This window comes from Limulus polyphemus, unplaced genomic scaffold (genome assembly GCF_000517525.1).
Source record: "Limulus polyphemus unplaced genomic scaffold, Limulus_polyphemus-2.1.2 Scaffold418, whole genome shotgun sequence".
Taxonomy (NCBI): domain Eukaryota; kingdom Metazoa; phylum Arthropoda; class Merostomata; order Xiphosura; family Limulidae; genus Limulus; species Limulus polyphemus.
Window position 1 is genome coordinate 403,406 of NW_013666028.1, and position 23,779 is coordinate 427,184.

A 23,779-nucleotide genomic window follows, 5' to 3' on the forward strand; every position below is an offset into this window, starting at 1 on the left:
GTTTACTTTGGGTCATTACCGCGCTTGACTCAATTATTCGTCTCTATCTCTGCCTGTCTGCAATTATCTATGCCGTCACTTCTCTTCTCCGCTTTATTTGCCGGACTAATATATTAAAATAGAGGGCGTCTAGCAAACGCTGGGACGTTCGTGAGGTTCCCCGATCCTTCTAGAATATCATCACGTGTTACCAGCGTCACGTGACTTCCGCTGTCGTAACAGTACCAAATAGTACGCAACTTTCACAATCTGCCAGCCTGCAATACTAGACAAATGTATCATATTTATTATGAAATACACATGAATCAAGGCAACTTAAATAATTTTTACGGCTGATATGAAATGATCTTTTATATATTTAGGATAGTTTTGTGAACTTGAAAGATTCTATATTAATTTTCTTAAAACTTTACGTAGTTATATAATGCCAAATACAAAATTATTTTTCTCTATATTTTTCTCTATTAGAGAAAAATCAGCACATCAAATTGAAAAAATAAAATCAAACTGTATCGTGGTTTCTGTTTATTAATATAACATAGCAAATTTGAAAATTTGACGTTGAATAATAAACTTTGTAAACTGTCATATTTTTAATTAAAAAAGAGAAATATCACAATTTATTGAATAAGAAATACTTAACAATGAAAATACTTACTTAACCTATTGATGCAGCTACTTAGTAATGTGATATGTCCAGATGGCGCTGAAGTAGGTAAGTTAATTGTATAGTTCATCACAAAATGGCATCATACCAGACAAGTTGTTTAATTATGTTATCCACAAAGTGATAATGATGTAGGAATGAAATCCTACGTTCAGAAAAATGTACACGAAACTAGTAAATTGTCGTGTTGTTAATACTAACAAATAACATGTATACATATTATACAATCTTGAATATTTTTTTCAAGAATATTTTAATGGTCATTATGAATGTATAAATTTCTACTCAGCATCCTGGTAGTATAGCAGCTCAACAAGGTCGAAGTGTTATGCAGGGAGATCAAATTTTGGAAATCAATGGACAAAATGTGGCAGAATGTAACCAAAAAGAAGTTGCTCAAATGTTACAGGTCTGTTGCTATACTTTTTAACTTTATTTCGAATTATCTCATTACATCATATAATCCCTAGATGGCAGCTTTAACTACAAGTGAAAATAGAAAATAAGTAGCTAAGAAAATTTAACAGAGACGCCATTTTTGGTTTCATATCAAGTTGACAAAACATTGAGTATTCCCTAAAAAATTCCCTTCTTCAGTACCCCGCTGCAATATATAACATCAACTAAGCTGTGTTTTCCGGGTTTTTCATGCTAATAAAAAACTACACATTGATTTTTTTATTGTTTTCTGATCAGTAATGAACTTCTGAATATTAGTATAAGCAAACTTCATAGAGTACGTATTTAGTTTTTAAGTATTTAATAAATCAATGAACGTTTTCTTCTAGCCATCTGTTGAATATTTTTACCTGTCATAAAAATCTCGTTACTAAGTGCTATGACGTAGCCAGAGAAACCTCGTCATTTACTAAAGCTTTAATCTGTCAGAAACACCTTATATTTAATCCCATTAACACGAGCCACAATTCTGTCATCCCACAGGCTCTCTGTTGTGAGTCTCCTATTAGTTGTTGCTTATACTAGCGTGTAGACTTAGCTATGAAGACTTAACATAGACACCATTTTTGGTGTCACGTAATATTGACATAAGCTTGATTATTCCCTCCAAATCCCCCTTTCCAGTTATGTTCACTCGAAAGTAACAAGTTCTTCTTACAACAAATATATTTGTATGTGCTTCATTTTATTTTAAGTACTGTCAAGTATTCTAGTTTATTGGCAAATTATAATACAATGTAAAAGCTGCTTTTCTATAAAGTTTTCCTTCCACTGTTATCTACCTGCTGTTTCCTTTTATCAGTATAGCTCGTCAATTAGAAACGTCTCCTAGCAACGTCTTTCGAGTCAAGTCTTTGAATGTTAATGTAATGTGTTTGCAAACAGTGTAGAATGGTGACAATGCAGAGTATGTGAATAATAAAAGAAAAACCGTATATACAATTTTGTACGTATTTTCTTCAACGACGTGAACATTTTTACAAGTTCTTTACTTTGTTTGAAGTACAAAAGACATTTTAAGGGTACAGAATCATTTTCATGCATCCAACCTTGAACACTCACCAGTTCTTTTCAACTTAATTATTTGCTAAACAGGACCACTTATGTAATAGTTATCTAATTAAACTCGAAACATTGCTATAAAACTGAACATATGGTTTATTACCTAAGATAAATATTAAATATAATGAATTTACAGTATAAATCACAGGGCAAATAATTAATTCATCTTTTTTTTTTGTTAGTTTGAATCAACTTTCTATACAAATATTTTTTTCTTCTAGAACATGGATGCCGCAATTGTATTACTTTTGGGACGTGTGCCAAGACAAACTGCGGTTATTCAGGAATGGGCGCGAAGAAAGGCTCAGTATTCATCACGCACGCGCACATCTACTTGGTCAGCTTACACCGGGAATACGAAAGAAAAACTTCAAATTCAACGACCAAGGTACGAGTAGAGATAGGTAAAATATAAATAAATAATATAAAATTACAACTTATATTGTATAAATAATATAGACACGCCACTCAACGTTTTGTCTACACCTATGAATGATATCTATGGTTTTGCCGAAGTTAAGCGTATTTACTTTTTGTTGTTTTGGTATACGTCGAAATTCCTGGCTTAAACAAGCCACAAAACAAGTTCAAAGACAGTTAAATACTGAACGTGATCGAAAAATAATAAAATCAAATACAGAGAAAAAAAACAATGTAGGTGTAAGTTACAAAACAAACAACACAGGAGAGAGTCACAAATATACAATGTTGGACGGAGTTATTAAATAAATAATGTAGGAGACAGTTACAAAATATACAATGTAGGAGAGAGTTACAAAATATAAAACATTGAAGAGAGTTATAAAACAAATAATGTAGGAGAGAGTTACAAAATATACAATGTAGGAGAGAGTTATAAAACAAACAATGTAGGAGAGAGTTATAAAACAAAGAACACAGGAAAGAGTTATAAAACAAACAATGAAGGAGAGAGTTATAAAACAAAGAACACAGGAAAGAGTTACAAGATATACAATGTTGGAGAGAGTTATAAAATAAACAGTGTAGGAGAGAGTTATAAAGCAAACAAAGTAGGAGAGAGTTATAAAACAAACAGTGTAGGAGAGAGTCATAAAACAAACAATGTAGAAGAGAGTTACAAAATAAACAATGTAGGAGAGAGTTATAAGATATACAATGTTGGAGAGAATTATAAAATAAACAATGTAAGAGAGAGTTATAAAACTGGTCCTTGATTCATGTTCAAAAGCTACCCAGACACTGAAGAAAAGCTCTTTGGAGGGAATTAACACACTAATCGTGTCTGTAAGATATTTCCAGAGTTCTTCAGGAGACTCCCACCTCCCCCAAATAAAAGCGTGTATATGATTTGGCTGAAATGCTGGGTTTTTTTTCTATAATAATAATAATAGCATAAGCTTTAGTACACATATTTTAGAAGGAAACAAATTGCATAAGAAAACAATGTTAACCATTACCAAAAGACTTCTAACTTCATAAAAAGCAGAAAATTTCCTTAAACTCGTTGAAAGAGTGTATTTTAATGAAGGAAAAGGCATTTCATAGAAATTCAGAATAACCTTGTTTAAGTCTTGAGAAACAAGACTTATTAGTCTTGTAACATAAACAAACCAGTCTGTTGCATCCAGAATTCCACCACGGCTTTAAAACAAATAAACGTTAGAAAACTAACTAGGTAATATACGAACTGACGAATTTCATATAGGAGCTCCTTTAAAAAATCCTGAAAGAAAAACAACATTAAAAATAAAAATATTTATCCCCATTAGAACATTGCAAATTTTCAAGTATAAGCAGAAAAGTAGAATAACCTATATTAGTTATCGTAGCTCTCCGTATATCACTTCAAGTATATATTACTCGTTCACTAGTGAAAACTACACTACTGTCAAGAGAAGACTGCTTCCCAATATGCAAATCTAACCTAAAAAATATGTAGTCATCAAGAAAAGTCAATTCCTCTCCTCAAAGAAAACATTTTAATATCTTCCTATTAAATGTTGTCTTCCTATACCCTTTTTTTTTGTTTGTTTGTTTGTTGAATTTCGCGCAAAGCTACTCGAGGGCCACCTGCGCTAACCGTCCCTAATTTAGCAGTGAAAGACTGGAGGGAAGGCAACTAATCAATACCATCCACTGCCAATTTTTAAGCTACTATAGTAACAACAGAAAGTGGGATTGACCGTAACATTATAACGCTCCCACGTCTGAAAGGGCGAGCATGTTTGGTGACGGGATTCCTAGGTATGCACTTCTGATAGATGACATAAACAAAATCAAGGATTCATAAATAAAAATACAGTGAAGAAGAACCTTGTTTCCAAGATTTTTTCTCAAGACCACGAGTCTGAAGATTTTGGTTTCTTTTTTTAGAATGATATCGAATATAATGAGATTTCACAAAAATAAACATTTCATAGACGTTAACGTAATAGATATAGGCATTGGAATAATTTTAACAGGTTCAGATGGTATCAGAACTTGTTAACGTGAACGAAAACATTACGATGTTCACTGAAGGATCTAATAGTGATCAGTAGGCAACAATAAATCTACTTGGGTACTTTTGTTTTCAATATTAAAATCATCGACTAATCTTCTATTTTTTTTTAACTTCAGCATTAATGATGTTATCCACAGTAATAATGTGTGTTTCTAGACCTCCGCCTTCTCTCTCTCATACGCACACATGAAGAACATCAGCATTAAGTAGAATGGAGAAGGAGTTGTTAGATATTAGCATGAGAATTAAGCATTCCATCGTACATGGAACACCTGAAACTACCTCTGCATTTAAGTGAAATACAATCGAACACTTACACTCAGTAATGTAAACCGAAAAAAACAATAACGAAATCTTACACACACCAAAAATACAATTGTACTCCGTGTATCTTATAGCATGTCTTCAGTCTTATAAGTTGGATCTTTTATCACACACAAAAAAATCACTTCTAGACTAGAAGTTTTATTATGTATTTTCCCAACTATGGTTTGGTGAAATAAAACCAAGATTATTCCCAAACTTCAGTGTGGTATTGGACATAATAAATCCGAACTTTCAATTTTAAAGTTCACAAACGCGCGAAATTAATTTTTTCCTAAAATCCAGCCCTATTTGGCTTTAAGTGCTAGTTCTAAACTTCCCGTGGCCCGGCATGGCCAGGTGGTTAGGGTGCTCGACTCGCAATCTGCGGGTCGCGGGTTCGAATCCCCGACCCACCAAACATGCTCGCCCTTTCAGCCGTGGGGGCGTTATAATGTGACGGTCAATCCCACTATTCGTTGGTAAAAGAGTAGCCCAAGAGTTGGCGGTGGGTGGTGATGATTAGCTGCCTTCCCTCTAGTCTTACACTGCTAAATTAGAGACGGCTAGCGCAGATAGCCCTCGTGTAGCTTTGCGCGAAATTAAAAAAAAACAAACAAACAAACAATCTAAACTTCCCAATCACTAATTTCGACAATAACACTGAAAAAGCATTATCTGAAAAGTGTGGAAATTCTAGCGCTTTCGAATAGTTGACAATTATTTTTCAGGAGAATAGTCAACTATTTTTTATTAATTCATTTCAGCTTTTGTGTTTGATCCTGTGTGCTAACTCTTTTATCAGAAGTGTGCAAATTCTTATAATTACTTAACAAGAAATCGTTAAAATGGAAAAGAACTGTGCGTATTTACAAAGTAAAAAGATCCACAGCAATCTGGCCTGAGAGACTAGGGGAAGCAGAAGATACTTTACAGTTTTTCTTTAAGGGTTGGTTCTGGCAGTGCTTTAATCTGGAAGTAGTTCTTTTTTATGGACTTCTCCTGCTTAGAGTTTTTCTTTTTTTCTGATACGACGTTGTGGTTCTATGTTGAATTCTTCTTGATAAGAAGGAAAACGTTTAGGCCGAAAAATTCCATAAAAAGAACTAAACCCAGAAGGATTCTTATTGGGATCAAATAAAAACGAAGTAGTAGAAGCAGCAATGCCAAAAGATCCCATATCAACAGTAATTGTAAGAAAACAAGTCCAAGAAATTACAGTCCCTCGGCATAGATCAGCTAGAAACTAATCAAAACAACAGAAAAGGATTACGTAATGACACACGCTGAATTAGTTATAGTACACGCTTGACCGATTCAAGACAGATCATATTAAAAGCAGGACAACTAAAATGAAAATTAGAATTGAAGAAAGAGAAATAAGTGGAGCTCTAGTTTGAGTGATTTAAGCCTAACCCGAGGCTGCTCTTCCCGTCACTATCCTCAAAGTACACAGCACAATGAATATCAAGACATTTAAATTTGGTAAACTTGTGACAATTGAAATATGTATGAAATTTAACTATGGTGTAAAGGTACATGTAAAACAGGTATAAATATTAACCCCAGCCCGATGGTGTGGGTATTGTTTATATTCCTGTGTGATAAACGATCAAAACTGAACAACAAATTGAAAGAGAAAATTGTCTTGGCACACTTTCCGAATGACTTCTTAATGTCTATGGTGTTTTTACAACAACGCTTATTTTATGTTCGGACAGTTTTTCTTTTTTTAATTTTTACTTCAACTAAATCATATAAATGACTTTTGTTTGATAAATGTTTATAATTTGAGAAAATGTTTCTATTATTTTTCCCATCATTTAATTCAATACTGTTATTATTGACCGTTTGTATTTGCACGCCATTCGTTACGTAGTTCAGATTCAGACTTGGCAAGAGTATTTTCAGTTTTTGCATTAAGTGATAAACCTTCAAAGTTAAATTTAAATCTTAAACACTCATAAAAATTTAACTTTTTTAAAGAGATATAACGATACTGTAGTTTCGATAAAAAGTTTGTTTGTTTGTAATTAAGCACAAAGCTACACAATGGACTGTCTGTGCTCTGCCCACTACGGGTATCGAAACCCGGATTCTAGCGTTGTAAGTCTGCAGACATGCCGCTGTGACACTGGGGGACCGATAAAAAGTGAATTTTGTTTTAAAATCGTTCAAGCCATCGTTTGTAAATAACTGCCTAACTGACATTCTCTTTGTAAATTCGTTAAACACTAACTTATACTTTTTCCGATAAAGAAAACATTTTATTAATGACAAGTTTTCTGGTTTGTTATAGCATTCACCACGAAAGTCCTCTTTGAGTGACTGACTTATTTTTGTACTTGAAAACTCAAATACCTCATGGAGTTATATTTATCATACAAAGCGACCTCTTCTGTTAAAAAATATATAAAACGTTTTGATAACAAACTTCAGAATTTTGTCATCTTGTTATTATCAGCCCTGTTTGAATATTGTTTGAAAGGGGGATTCTGTTTTGTGAGATCAAAAGCCAACATATATTATACGAAGCACAATCAGCATACAAAGCATGCTGATGTTACGGGGATCTGGGGCTTTCGACTATTTCAAGCCAAAATATGCTAATGCTTCATCAGAAGAATGTAGACTATGTAGAAAACGTTGAATACTATAAGCAGCTGCGCTATAACTATATAAACATAATTCTTTTACATCACAAAAATAGGAGGTTCAGCCAAACCCCCCTTGCGTACGTGCGTGATTATAGTTTATTTTGATCTGAAAAGTCTATATTTGTTGCATTCTCCAAAGGCAGTTACTACCTTTTATTGCTATAGTAACGATCTTTTCTCCGAATTACAATGCAATTTTTTGTAATAAATGGTGTGAAGTTTGATCATATTAAATAGGGGGAGTTTTGTAGTTACTGTTTTGGTTTACATAATTACGGTTAGAAAAATAAAAAACAATTTTGCCTTCCCTTCTTCTCCCGGTTTCTGAGACAAATTACATTAATTATCTATTATTTATCAATGCATACCAAGACTGACTTTCTTTACTGATAGCTTCTTTTAATATTTATTTATCAAGCTCATTTTAGGAAATGAAGTAAACGGCATATTTCCGTTTCTGAATGTATTGATTTAAAGTTTCAAATAAAGGACGTTCAAGCTTCTACTTGTTGGAGTAACGTTAAGTTATTCCTGTGATTCTATTCAAAATCAGATATTCTTAAAAATATCTTTAATTATTCAACATCTTTGCATGCAGCAAATTATACTTTCCTGTCATCCTTGTCAACTTGAAGTCACAGGTAATTATACAAAATCGTTTTCTAGCAGTTACTGTCAAGAAAGTAATTTAATCCTTCAAATAAGCATCAGAATCAAGAACTGAAGTTGTTGTAAACTGTAATTTAGCACTTTTTGTCCCACTCGTCTGGGAGTTTATAACACCCGTGATGGGTAAAACACAGATATTCCATTGTGTAGCTTTGCGCTTAACAACAAACAAACAAGTCAATTCGCCTCAAAACATTTTATGCAAATTCTTTCAGGGTTATTTACTTGCATCACTAGTATACTGCCCACTTTATTCGGGGAATTCCACCCCTCTTCAGTAACCTTGTACAAGGGCAAATCGAAACAATAAGCCTAGGCCTCATATAATGGTGGAGTATATATTACATCCATGATGTTTTAACTCTTTTTTTTTACTCACCACAATGAATCTACGTAAATAACGGTTTACTTTGGCGAGTAGACAACTCAAAACGCCATGCACGTAAAATATTCACTACGAGGGTTGGAAGACACCCCCATACAAAAATTTAAAATAGTGTTCGTACTTTGTATTATTTTAACAAAATATTTAGGACAATGAATTTCATCAGTTTTATTATACAGTTAGTATTTCCATTTTCCAGCCTACCTGCAACTAAAGACAGTTGTGCAATAGAATTTTCAACGCCTCCTACCAATACAATTGACATTCTTCGTGGTGAGTATAGCGCCATCTCGTCCCGAGAAAACAGTCCAAACTCCAGTGTTCATCGTTATAGACTGAGTATCGTCGGCGAAAATAAATATATTGCCGTTACCGATAATCAAAACGACGATGAAGACTACAGTAACCAAGACGTTGATGATTTCAAAACGAATGATTCCAAGAGTCCACTGTTACCTAGCATTCACGTAACAAGCTTCTAGGGGCATGAAATATTTCTTAGTCTCCAAAATAGTCGACATTGTATGAAGATAAAATCCGTCCAATCAAGTGCTGGATTAAATATATTGATGGCTAAGACCAACACAATGAAAATGTAGAATTTCAATATCCCGATAAAAGATTTGAAAATCAGGTATTAGACGTCAAAAATTAGTATATTTGACTATAGCACAAGTGTCGCTAAATAATTAATATTCGAAATCAACAAATAGTAACCCTTTTCAAAATTTTGTTAATTAAATCCAAGTTTCGGCAGCTCAACAACTTGACAGCGGTAACTGGTTGTCGTGACACCTTGTTGAAAATGGAAAACCTACATAAAGTAAAAACATGTGTCTTAATATGTACTCAGCTGTTTGTTATATAACCATGTATGTATATAATGTCACATAATTATAAGTAAACTGCTTTTCTCCGTCTTTTCGAGACGAGACAATTTCCTTTTTGTTTAATAAACGGAACAACGTATCTACAGCCTTTCTGATCCGGAGGGGTATCACCGTTATTTTCATTCTCTAGGTGAAATTAATCCAACTTGCGTGATATGTGGTACAAAATTTCTGAATAGTGTCTACTAAAATTCGATTCAGTATTTACGTAATTTTCTAGGTTGTGAAATGACCGAAAATTTGTTGAGGAACTGTTTTGAAAAACAAAAACAATTCCTTTCGTCTTGGACTTTATATTTTTCCATATTGTATATCATATCATTCTCAACCTTATTTGATAAACATCAGTATTCATCTTTTGATACTTTATTTTGCCGATTCAAGCTGTCGAATTCTCGCTGTAAATCACACACACAAGATACGACTGAGAGTTAATTACAAGTGAAAAATAACCTCATCTTTCTTCCAATATGACGACACTGTTTATTTTGTCAAGTACGGAATAGTGTAATATTTTGTCCACAAAATATTTGGTCGAGATTAATTTACATCTAATAATTATAATTTGTTTCAAATAAATAAGAACTTAATGTATTTTTGCGTATTGTTTGAAAACAATACGCTTAATAATATATCCAATAAAAAATAATTTGTGTTAACTGAACTGTTTCCTATCATAGGCCATAGTAGCTTACAATATTTGTTGAATCTTAATATCCCTATTTGACGTATTGTCACAGAATCATTTTCCTATAACTTCCAAAAGAACATAAGTATAGTACAAAAAATATTATCAGGACTAAATTCATGATGTCAGAAAAACACATAGTTTCAAGAAGTCTTGATACAAAATGATACACACTGTTTGCTATTGAAGAAGAAAGGTTCATCTTTCGAAAGCGCTCGGGTTATAGGGTTTTTATCATTTTGCATCAGGACTAAATTGATATCATCAAAAAATATCAAGCCTATATGTAATTGGGAAGTACTGAAAATAAATATGAATCCAATTTGTCATTCGATTTACCACTTGTCATCGAGTTTCAGGGAATTCCACCCCTTATCAGTAACCCTGGACAAGGGCAAATCAAGAAAACATAAGTAGGCTTCACATAGCAGTGGAGTGTATATTATATATTTTCCATTTTTTAGTTAAGAAAAATTTAAATTATATAATACTAAAATATAAATACTGCAATATTTTTAATAAGCTATTTAAAATAAAATTAAAATATATTTTGAAAGTTGATTTGCAAATATGTAGCCGAAGTGATCTGACTATCTACCGGTCATGATGAACACGCATATTAGAATCAAAATTGAGATGACGAGCAACCAATTTTGTGATTAATAAGGTTTAGAAACGGTTTGAATGGGTAAAGGAGAAACGTTTATTACAAGTTTAACAGCGTTTCAACAAGGTTTTGTCATCATCAGTACCTAATGGTCATTTAATTAAACGTTTGTTTTCTTTGTTACCCGCTCAAGCCATCTCTAAACTTTAAAAGTTGATACATGTATACAGACGAAAAAATGCAAACAATCTGAAAGACTGCTACATAAGTAACAATTATGAGTACTTTCAGCACCTGTTATTCAGAAGACGTCAATGAGTATAGACTAAGAATTGTTTTATTATACGGAAAATTTCAAGAAGTATTACGAACTTTTTGATAGGATGTTTAGCTTAATCATGTTTTCTAGCATACATCATATGCTACTATTTTTTACATACGAGTAAAAGTGTACATGAATCTTAACATGATTTCTAGATTTTATTGGTTCACAAAATTTTAAGATCTTTGAATACGACAATATGACACATATTTATCTTCTATTTTAATCCATGTTTAAAGCATACATGCAACCATAACATCTTTTATATATCAGACTAATAAGGCAACATGAAAATTTAATGTGAGATATTAATTTCCCAGCCAAAGGAGCCATAGACAGGGCACTAGTGGCCACTACTCTAATACTGTGTAGCATAGGATGTTGTTTGAATAATTTCTGCTATATGTAAAGCATGATGTTAGCTTGTTTGCGGGGTTTGTGATAAAGTTTTATGGAGCATGCTGTGTCATTTAGTTTCTGGTGAAGCTTTGTGAAGCATGCTGTGTCAGCTAGTTTCTGGTGAAGTTTTGTGAAGTGTGCTGTGTCAGCTAATTTCTGGTGAAGCTATGTGAAGCATACTGTGAGCTAGATTCCAAGGGGTTTCTGGTGAAGTTTTGTGAAACATGCTGTGTCAGCTAGTTTCTGGTGAAGTTTTGTGAAGTGTGCTGTGTCAGCTAATTTCTGGTGAAGCTATGTGAAGCATACTGTGAGCTAGATTCCAATGAGTTTCTGATGAAATTTTGTGAAATATGCTGTGTCAGCTAGTTGCTGGTGAAGTTTTGTGAAGTATGCTGCGTCAGCTAATTTTTGGTGAAGCTATGTGAAGCATACTGTGAGCTAGATTCCAAGGGGTTTCTGGTGAAGTTTTGTGAAACATGCTGTGTCAGCTAGTTTCTGGTGAAGTTTTGTGAAGTATGCTGTGTCAGCTAATTTCTGGTGAAGCTATGTAAAGCATACTGTGAGCTAGATCCCAAGTGGTTTCTGGTGAAGTTTTGTGAAACATGCTGTGTCAGCTAGTTTCTGGTGAAATTTTGTGAAGTATGCTGTGTCAGCTAATTTCTGAGGCTGTCTAGTGCAGTTTTGTGAAGTATGAAGTTTGTCAGTTTCCAGGGGTATCTGGTGAAGTTTATGTCATTGTTGTTTCAAAGGCTTAGTCACTCAACAACCAGAAGACTTTCAAAATATTCTCTTCTGACGGTTTAAAAGGTATTCTACTGGATACAAACTGGACTGTTTAGGTTATTTAAAGACATTCATTTCGTTGCTTTTAAATCAAGCATGTATTATACATGCCTTAGAGTAGAGGCATCATCATACCTCTGGAATATCGCATTGGCGATAAAACCCCGCCATAGTACCAAGAGAGTGGTCGTTTAATATATATATATATATATATATATCTGTGTCCAATTACATTTAAAGGTGCAGACATTTCTTAGATAAGTCCTACGCCCCATGCCAGAACACCCTCACCACAATCCTTCAAAGTTGGAACAACACAATGATGAATTAATTATTCGTTTTTGTGTGCTTGCTTACGGAATCATATAGAGCCACCACCCCGAAATAAAGTCAAATAGTTTCATAGCTCCATAGAGTTAGCAACAATCGCCAAGATTCACAATTTAACGATTCACAACCAAGGTTCCAGTTCTGATGGGTCTTATATAAAACAAAACAGTACCAGAAGTGGACCCTAGCCCTTCTAAAACCTTCACTTCTTGGCGAGCACATTACAAGACTTCATAAATAGCACTTGTTCTCACGTTGTGACACTTAATTCAATAAATCTGATTGTAATTTATATAAAGATTGGCGGTATTTTTTCCACTATCATAACAACTAGGTGTTTTCTACCCTTCAACAGCATTTTGACCAGCATTAATGCATTTTAAAAGGTTGGAAATGTAGTAGTTCGTACAATATAAAGTACCACGTTCATTTAATATATTGATTTCCCTACCTACAACCACGTATGTTACCCATCTCTCTCACGACGTTTTGTTATCTAGCAAACACTTTGACACTACTATTCTACATATCTGTTATGGCTTTATACTGATGCTCATTGAGCATGCTAAGTGCATTTTACCACGTACTGAAGGAGTCTGAACACTTTTGGCAAGCTCATTGTTTTGGCTTGCTTCGATCACCAAAGATGATTCTATATTTACAATATGAAAAATCAAACAATCCTGTTGTTTTTTGAAAATAGCATATATCATCCAATAAAACTTGATTGAGCACAAATTCGTAAAATATATTTCAAAGCTTAAAGCAAATTTTGGGAAAATGATGATAGATAAGAAAATTTATGGTTAAAGTTTGTAAGTTTTTTTTTTTTTTTAGGCACTGCTTTAGAGAGATGCTGCTCATCAAAGTTTATTACTTTGACAGAAAACTTCTTTTCCAACGTACTTGCGTTAAAAGTGTTTTTTGAAAACTGTAATTGGCTTATGTATCTGTTGAATTTCTGTCAAAAGAGGAAAGTCATGTTCAGAGAAAGTTCTTTTCTTTAAAATATCATTAATGAATAATCATTTTATGTAGCTTCCAATTTTGTTCTCTAACGATAAACTGGTTTAAGATTTGTGTAATATCAACTATTATGGGATAAGGACGTCAAGGTAAACAAAAAATCAAAATGTCAGCAAAATCTTGTAAGAGGATAAAAGGTTTGACTAATCACCACGTCATCGAGCAAAAACTAGACAAAATCATTCTTGTTGCCGTTATTCAGGCAGGTAGAAAATGTTACTAACATAAAACCACGAGTAAGTAGCATAGAAACTAATAATGGATATAACCAGAAAAAATTCTAGGTTAATTCACAAGTGAATAAAAAAGTAAAAAGATCTACTTACAATAAGATTGGGAGTATCTAGATCTGTATTTACAACTAGTTCAGGATTATCTAGATTATCATTTACAACCAGTTCAGAGGTATCTAGATTATCATTTACAACTAGTTCAGGGGTATCTAGATTATCATTTACAACTAGTTCAGGGGTATCTAGATTATCATTTACAACTAGTTCAGGAATATGTAGATTACCATTTACAACTAGTTCAGGAATATGTAGATTACCATTTACAACTAGTTCAGGAATATGTAGATTACCATTTACAAGTGGTCCAGGAGTATCTAGATTACCATTTAGACTTATTTCAGAAGTATCTAGATCACCATTTACAACTAATTCAGAAGTATTTAAATTACGATTTATAACTAGTTTAGGGACAACTAGATTACAATTTGCAACTAGCATTATAATATCTAGATTACCATTTACAACTAGTTCAGGATTATATATATATTATCATTTAAAACTAATTCAGGAGTATCTAGCTTACTATTTACATCTAATTCAGGAGTAACAAGATTACCATTTACAACTAATTCAGGTGTATCTAGATTACCATTTACATCTATTCAGGAGTAACAAGATTACCATTTGCAACTAGCCTAGGAGCATCTACATTGCCATTTACAACTAATTCAGAAATATCTAGATTACCATATACAACTAATTCAGAAGTATAAAGATTACCATTTACAACTAATTCATGAATATCTAGATTACCATATACAACTAATTCAGAAGTATTAAGATTACCATTTACAACTAGTTCATGAGTATCTAGACTACTCTTTAATTGCAGCTATAGTTCATGGTCATCTATCTACCCACCTTATACAATTAGCTCAGTCAAACTCTAAAATAATGCAGCTTCACTGGTATTTAAATTATATTCTAGCTCGGGAGTATTTAAATTAAGCTTTATAGCTAACTGGGAGTACCTAGATTAGGCTCAAGAGTGAAATAGGAACGACCTAAATTATATTCTAGCTCGGGAGTATTTAAATTAAGCTTTATAGCTAACTGGGAGTACCTAGATTAGGCTCAAGAGTGAAATAGGAACGACCTAAATTATATTCTAGCTCGGGAGTATTTAAATTAAGCTTTATAGCTAACTGGGAGTACCTAGATTAGGCTCAAGAGTGAAATAGGAACGACCTAAATTATATTCTAAAACGTTAACTTCAGATTATTTACAGCTTCATCACTTTAACGAATTTTTTTTTATTACGATTCCATCAATACATAATAATTATGACATTTATCTTTGAATATTGTGTAATATTTCTCATTAGCCCATTAATATTGTATGTTTATTTATTGTTAAGCACAAAGCTACACCATGGGCTATCTGCGCTGTGCTCACCATGAGTGTCGACAATCCGATTTTTAGCGCTGTGATCCTTCACTCTTACCTGGCCCGGCATGGCCAGGTGGTTAGGGCGCTCGACTCGCAATCCGAGGGTCGCGGGTTCGAATCCCCGTCACACCAAAACATGCTCGCCCTTTCAGCCGTGGGGGCGTTATAATGTGACGGTCAATCCCACTATTCGTTGGTAAAAGAGTAGCCCAAGAGTTGGCGGTGGGTGGTGATGACTAGCTGCCTTCCCTCTAGTCTTACACTGCTAAATTAGGGACGGCTTAGTTGATAAAGTTAAATTAAGTTATTCAACTTTCAAATATGTTCATAAGACCATAAAGTCTAATCGTCTGTGATGCAAATAAATGCTTATAATCAGAATAATTTCACAGAGAATTTACGTTTTTAACGAAGGGCCTTTTCTCCTTAATACTATATTAATAATAACACTCAAACCTTTGAAAATTTGCTAGTTTGTGGTAATATCAAAAAGCTTATATTTTTATGTTATTAAAACTAACAGTTTAATGTTTAGCCTAAGTAATTCACAACCCTAGCTTTTCTACTTCAAAACTTGAGCCTAAGATCTGGAAAGGATATTTGATAATAATATTAGTTGTACTATATTTTCCAGTTCGTAAAACATCTTCTACTGGAGGTATGACAATTACTGATACGCCAGTTAAAGGAACAGGGATTTCTTTCGGTTTTCTGATGCTTTCGTCGTCCAACATGAAGAGTTCAGTTTTTGAAACTGGCCCCCATTCTTTACTGTTTATACCTCCAATTACCTAGATAAAGGCTTCTGCAAAAAGCGTCAGCAACAACATTATTAGTTAGGGTAAAAAAGTAATGCATTCTTACTTTATATTCTGTATGTAAACTTAAACAATTATCAGTAGATATAAAGATTCCAAACAAAAAATACAAATTTTATGTAAATTAATTTTAAACAACTACTTGAGTATTACAATACTTACAAGGAGTTATAACAACAGAATATCTTCTAGACTTTCAGGAACTGTCTTGCTAAGCAAATTATGTAATGACAGTATGTATGTAACTTATATTGTAACTACTGATCTGAAATATTCCTCATCAGTATGCCTAATCTAGCCCATTTAGTTTCTATTTATCGCGTATTTCATATCGGCTAGATAAGACAGTGGATTTTCTAATTTTAACACTAAAACATTTATGCAGGAAAGTTGTTTGTATATCAAATTTAATTGATACCGAGTGACATCATAAAGTTTATTTTGCATTTTATAGTTTAAGTATATATAAATCTAATTAGATAAATTGTGATTTACTCTCAATGGATTATATGGTGTAATTGTTTGTTTCAAAGAGAAATAATTTCCTAAGATGGTTGTTTGAGGTTTATTAGCAAAAAGCAAAATGATTGATCTGCTCTTCAGCTACAAAAGTATCTTGTTACTAACGTCGTTTTAATATTTCATACCAATGTAAAGAGTAAAAAAAAAAAAATCTTTTAGCGAATTACTCAATTATGATACCATTTAATTATTCAACATGTTGATAATAGTGACTAAACATTACTGTGTTCATTGTTGTACAGTAATTAATATTAATAGCCTATGTTAGAAGTACAACCAAAAGCAACAACCCCAGTAGAATGTATAGGTATTTGTAGCTCGGCTCTATTTTCCCACTCGTTACAGTCCATATTAAAAATATCGAGCAATCCTGTGCTCACTAGGTGGTTTTATCTAAAGCTTTTTCTAGTCTTTGAATAGAGTTGTTTAACAACAAGTAAAGGCTTCGAATGGTCTATCCTTTAATTGCGTGTTTGCCTGTGAGCCAGACTAGTTGTGGAGAATTCCACTCCTCATCAGTGACCGTGGACACTACCACCAATGAAATATCAACAACAACAATATATGCGTTATTTTATTCCGATCCCGGAGTGACTGGCGGGCCGGTAAAGGCTATGCCCTCTCATCGGCCAAGCAATGAAAAAAGAAAAATGGTAAAAATGAATAATAGGAGGGTAAGCGTGCAAGTCAGCACAGGAGGCTAAAAATGGGGAAAACGCGGTATGTGCAAATGGAGGAAACAATCTGGTCAAATATGGGTAAACACTGATCAGTCTATATCACATAAGGTAGATAGTATGGGAACTGGCAACGGGTATTGCGAGTATTAGGAATCAGGATAGATAAATGGGGGAAGAGGGGACATCGGCATCTCGACATGGTTGGGATTGTCAGCTGAGAGGGACGTAACATAGAGGTTCAGTAGGTGATCAGCTGGTGCCAAAATGCTTCTCGGAGTGTACACAGTGGTGGCGAGAACATCGGATAAAATGAGACTGTGGTCACGAAAACAGTTATTTACATAGCGAGTGCGAAGCTGTCCAAGGCGTAACAGAATGTGGCGATAAAGGTCAGACGTGGGACTAGGGAGTTTGACACCAAAGACGAGCCGGAGGGCATGGCGCACCAAACCTGGAGATGAGAATAGAAGGTCAGAGAAACAGATATCCAGGCTGTATGGCCATAGGTTAAGCAGGGTCTGATAAATGTCTTGTATGTGTATAATAGAATTGGAGGGTTCAGGCCCGAGAAGGTACCAGTGAGAGAATGGAGGAGATTAAGGCAATGAGAAACCTTAGAAGAAAGGGCAGATATGTATGGTTTCCAAGTAAGACAATGCCAAGATAGGTCACGGAGTTGGAAAGGAGGATTGGGACATTGTCGACCCAGACATCAAACTTATGACGTGATTGACCAAAAAGAATGGCTCGTGTCTTAGGGACATTGAGGGATAGACGCCAGCAGTGACACCAATACAAAAAAGAATTTACAGCAGCCTGGAGTAGCTTATTCAGTGTGTACATCGTGGAACAATGGGCTTACCAAAGCTGTGTCATCAGCATATTGAAACAATTGAAGAGGAGGCTGGAGACAAGGCATATCAGCAACATAGAGAATGTACAGAAGGGGAGACAACACAGAACCTTGTGGGACTCCAGCATGTAGTGTGAAAGTGTGAGAGAGAAACCCATCAATCGAAAAATAGCAGCGTGCCGCCTATGGAGAAAAGAGGAGGTGAGAGGAATATAGGGAATAGGAGAGTGTAACATATGCAGTTTGTGGATTAAACCTTGATGCCAAACTCAGTCAAAAGCCCGCCGGAAATCAAACAGGAGCATGCAGGAGGGTCTTCGAGTGTTGAAATGATTGGAAAGTGAGTCAAACAATTTGAGAAATTGATCCAAAATAGAAAGGCGTGGGCGAAATCCCGCCTGTGTATGAGGCAGCAAGTTGTGAGCAGCTATGAATTGATGAAGACAGGCAACAAGGATGCATTAAAAGGTTTTACGCAAAACACTACTGAGGCTGATAGGACGATAAGAATTAACATCAGAGGCAGGTTTCCCCAGTTTCAGAAAAAGCAGAATAGTGGACAACTTCCAGGAACCAGGAAAAAATCCTGAGGAAAGAAGAAAGGTGTAGAACAATGCAAGAAGTCGAAGGAATTGCATAGGGGCATGACAGACTTGGCAGTAAGTGATGCCATCAGGGCCAGGGGTAGAGTTACGACTGTTCTTCAGAACCTGCCGGATATCAGCTGCAATAATGGGAGCATGTAAGAAATCATTGTCAACAACATGGGAAGAACTAGGAGTAAGGCCAATGGTTGAGTTCACGATGGTAGTAGTGTCACTGTAGTCAAGAATATGATGTTCCAGTACCTGAAAGTTGTGTTCATGAAAAGCAGCTAAATGGTCAGCCTTGTCCAAAGATGTAGAAGATGCAGCACCATCAACAAGAATAGGATAGGAGGGAGAGCATCGTTGACCTGTGAGGAGCTTAAAACAGTTCCAGAATTGCGAGGAAGAAGAGGAATGGCGAGTTTGTTACAGGTCTGATGTCACCGCTGACGTTGGACTACCCGAACAAAATTATGGGCAGTACGTTGAAGACCCCAGGATCATTTCAGCCACAAAGGATCATGAGACTGACGGTATTCACACAATAAAGTGGAACAGTGATGCAACAGATCTACAGCTCTACAAGGTAAGGCTGGTTTATGGGGAGCTGAAGAAGAAGTCAGTATGTGTAAAGAACTGGCATCAGAGAGAAGAGTGGTGAGTAAGGTGGTGAATGAGTCAACATTTTCTGCTGTAGTAGAGGTCGATCCATATCTGGTATGGCATTAGTAATGTGTGAAGCATAAGATTTCCAATTGGCAGAACGAAAATTTAAATGAGTCCGACAGGAAGCACGAGGAGCAGACAAGTACTGTGAATGGACACAAAGTTCTATGGGGAGATGATCACTACCAACTGGAGGACACATCTGGAGAGTGATAAAAGGAACCATGTTGGAAGAAACAAAGACAATATTAGGTGACGAATGAGAAATTGGACAACTAGGGGTTGGCAAGGGTAGCAAATAACCAGAAAGGGAACATAAGGAGGGCTGAAAATGGGCAAGTTCGGCAGAGGTTCTGCTGTGGTAGTTGACATCAACAAGAATATAGCTGCGAAAAGAGTGGTCCAGAAAGGAGAGAAAGGCATTGGGCAAGGGAACTCCGGGACGAATGTAGATTGTTGCAATAGTGATCATACGAGATGGGAAGTAAACAGTGAATACCAAATGCTCAGGGTAAGTGGACTGTGGAAGGAAATGTAGGTGCACGGGAAGGCGAGTACGAGTAGCAATTGCCACACCTCCTCGGGCCCGACCCATAGGACGTTCATGGACAGATGGATCCTTTGAGTGGGTTTCAGAAAAGTTTTATTAAGGAGAACACAATCATAGGAGCCTTTATCCAACAAGATCTCCAGGAGCAGGAGGTTACGAAGACGATCCCATAGAAGTGAGAGTTAAGTCCAGAATAAGTGGTCTGCATGTGAAGGTGAAAGACAGTCTTGGCAGCATGGATAATACAGTCTAGAACAAATGTACGTTGGAAGGGGAGGACATTCTGTAGTATCATTGTGACAAAATGGATGATATCCTCTGTGGTAGGAAACATAGCAACAGAGTTGGCCAGAGGGGTAATGGCATTGGTGGTATGCACTGGAGCAACAGAAGCAAGTTCATCAGTTTTGGAGGTAGGCTTACTCTGTAGGATGACCAAGATGGCAAGTGTTGCAGAGGGGAGGAGAGCTTAAGCGAAAGCTTTGGCGAAGGAGATGAGGCCCACAACAATGAGAACAAACTGGTTAATTAGGGCATTTAGCAGTGGTATATGAGTTGTATAGTAGGCACCTCTCACAGCACAGAGCCTGGGGCTGGGGAACAGGAAGCTTCAACCCAGATGACATTGACAGAAAAGAAAGGCTCCATTAGACAGGAGATAATCTACAGGGTCACTATTCTCAGCCAAAACACGAATCATGAAGGTAGAACGAGAAGAATTTTGAATGCAAATGACATGCTTGACTGATATGTTTTCAAATAGAAGTTTGGAGAGAATCTCTTTTTCAGTGATGCCAGGTTCAACACCATGGATGACACAAGAGAAAAGAGGTGTACGACGAGGAGGAGGTTGTTGTTTTAGAGCAGGGGAGCAAAGTTGAGTGAGCATGGTAGATTGACCCAGCTTAAGCAGACCCATTTTATTATGCAGTATATCACACAATTTAGGGTTACCAGTTTTTACAATTATGCCATTTCTCGTTGGAATTAGTTGATGAACGTCAGAACGAAGGAAGTATTTAGAAGTGAAATATCAGACCAGACTAAGCCTTTATAGTCGTGAGGTATCGAAAATCGAAATGGTGTATTTAAGTGTTTTACACTCACAAAAAAGAAACCTATCATTCTGTAGGTATTTGAAGAACTAGTAGCATTTTGCCACATATTAGTTCTTTGTATTGTAAGCTGACACTGGGCAGCTGGTACATAATTGAATAGAGTTGTTTAACAACAAGTAAAAGCATGGAATGATCTATACTTTCATTGAGGGTGTGTCTGTGAGCCAGACTAGTTTTGGAGAATTCTATTCCTCATTAGTAACCCTGGACACTACCAACAATGAAATATCAGACCAAACCAAGCCTTTTTTTTAGGAGTGAGGTATCAAAATGATGTATTTAAGTGTTTTACACTCACAAAAAAGAAAACTGTCATTCTATAGGTATTTGAAGAACTTGTAGCATTTAGCCACAAATTAATTCTATGTATTGTTAGCCGACATTGGGCAGCTGATATATATAATTTAATAGAGTTGTTTATTATACTCATACAAAAGGCACAGCTATGGAGACCAAGATGGCACCAAACTATGCCAATGTTTTCATGGGAGACTTAGAGACGAGACTGTTGGAAAGTTATAAAGAGAAACCAAACATTTGGAAACGATACATTTTTGACATTTTTTCATTTGGATAGGAGACGAAGACTCCTTACTATCTTTCTATAGACATGCAAACTCTTTCCACACTTCTTTTAAAGTTACTCTAGATTACTCCACTACTCAAATTCGTTTTTTAGATGTAAACCTGACATTAAAAGATGGTTTTATACATTCTGATTTGTACCGTAAACCGACTGATAGACCACAATAGTTACATTTTCAAAGCTGTCACCCTCCACACACCAAATGAAATATTACATTCAGTCAAGCACTTAGATTAGAAAAAATCTGCTCTGACAGTAAGAACTATGACTGTCACATTGATTCTTTGAAACTAACTATGACCGAAAGAGGGTATAAACAAAACATTGTGATTCAGCAAGTTGACAAAGCTAATAATATTCCACGTGTATCTGTTTTGAAACAGTCACCTAAAACAAATTCCTTTTGTGTTCCACTAATTATCACATATCACCCAAAATTAAAAAAACCTACCCCGATTACAGAAAAAACACTTTTACCTCCTTCAACTTAATGATAGACTAAAGATTATTTTTACGAAGTTCCTGTTGCTTGTTTTAGGAAAAATAAAACTGAAATCCCAATTAGTGCACGCCTAAGTTAACTTTAATGCAACACCTGGTGGAAGTTATTCCTGCAATGGCAAATGTTGTCAAACCTGTAAGTTCATGCAGCAGACTAACAATTCTCTGATAAAGACAACCAAAGACAGTTCAATATCAATAAACCAATAAACTGCACTACAAAAAACGCTATTTACTTAATTCAGTGCCGAAAATGCAACTTCCAGTATGTAAGCCAAACTAAAACAACTATATGGGAGTGGTTTAATAACCACAAATCTTCAATCAAAACAAACAAAGAACATCCGGTTGCAGAGCATTTTAACATGTCTGACCACTCTCTTGATGACATGATACTGACAGGTATAGAGACAAATTTTACATCAAACAGAAACAGGGAAATTAAAGAAGCTTACTAGATAGCACTGTTAAATACTGTGACACTGAATGGCATCAATCTCGATCCTGGGATTGTTGACTTTCGAGCGTCTCTAAAAAAATTCCGAATAACTTGTAATTAAGTTTGTAAAATGTTATTATTATTATTATTCACATTTTGATTCATGCTTCTATTTCTCTACATTATTATTATTATTTCAGGTTTCGATTTACATTATTATTTTCTCTAACTCTCATCTTCCTACGTATTTTATTTTTCTCTATCAGTCAAAAGTTTCATACATAATGAAAATTAATAATAATTTTTTTGTTTTTTCTCTCTACAAACGAATTCTCCCTTCCGAGAGACTAATAGCTTGAGTTGGGATTGGCTGGTCACAGATTCAACTCAACTGGGACTTCCGGTTTATATAACGTCACACGTCCTACTATATATTGCATTGTGCATTGCCCTTTGTTCTCCTGAAGAAGAATAGGCAACTATTCGAAAGTGCTCGAGTTTTGGGTCTTATTTTAAGTCTATTACACTTTATATGTTATCCTTTGTGCTAACTCTTTTATCAAACTTTCACTACCATGCTATTCCAATCTCTGTATTTCACGTTTGACAAATCATAGGATGATAAGCAAAGCACGTGACGAAATGTTGTTCTCTGGATTTTACAATATGAATGTGGATGGTGCTTATTATAGTAACTGCCATTTTATGTTGAGGTTGTATTTAGTATTGGCCAATAGTACTTTTCTATAAGCATTAGAAAACTTGCTTCTGGAAAAACTGCACAGGATGTACGTGACTTTTATTATTTTTCTATAGTAGCTTAAGTCATGCTGCATTGTATATCTATTTATCTTAATCATTATATTGAAAAATTAACTTGAAATAGATATATTTTTTTAGGAAAGAAGTTGATCCACGATTGTTAGGGTTGAGAGCTATCGAGTGATTTATTTTTCCTTCTTACAATTTTTACTTTGGAGTAAGACCCACACTTCTGTTGTTATTGCTTTAGAATTAAAACATTCTAAATGATATATATATAAA

General features: G+C 35.0%; 1 protein-coding gene and 1 long non-coding RNA gene across 2 annotated transcripts in view; one reads left to right on the forward strand and one right to left on the reverse strand.

Moving 5' to 3' along the window:
• The window catches only part of LOC106458115 (multiple PDZ domain protein-like), a gene marked incomplete at its 5' end in the record, with an annotated part of 16,694 nt that extends 6,537 nt beyond the window's left edge, over window positions 1-10,157 (forward strand). Inside the window, 3 exons of the mRNA XM_013917573.2 lie at window positions 957-1,076; window positions 2,410-2,576; window positions 8,887-10,157. Of these exons, the coding sequence (XP_013773027.2) occupies window positions 957-1,076; window positions 2,410-2,576; window positions 8,887-9,169 (570 nt within the window). The remainder of the gene's footprint in view (window positions 1-956; window positions 1,077-2,409; window positions 2,577-8,886) is intronic.
• Window positions 10,158-16,054: 5,897 nt separating this feature from the next.
• On the reverse strand, window positions 16,055-17,148 carry LOC111085480. The gene is made up of 2 exons (XR_002610315.1): window positions 17,033-17,148; window positions 16,055-16,220 (listed from the first exon to the last, which is right to left on the reverse strand). It is a non-coding gene; the product is annotated as an uncharacterized LOC111085480 (long non-coding RNA).
• Between the last annotated feature and the right edge of the window lie 6,631 nt (window positions 17,149-23,779).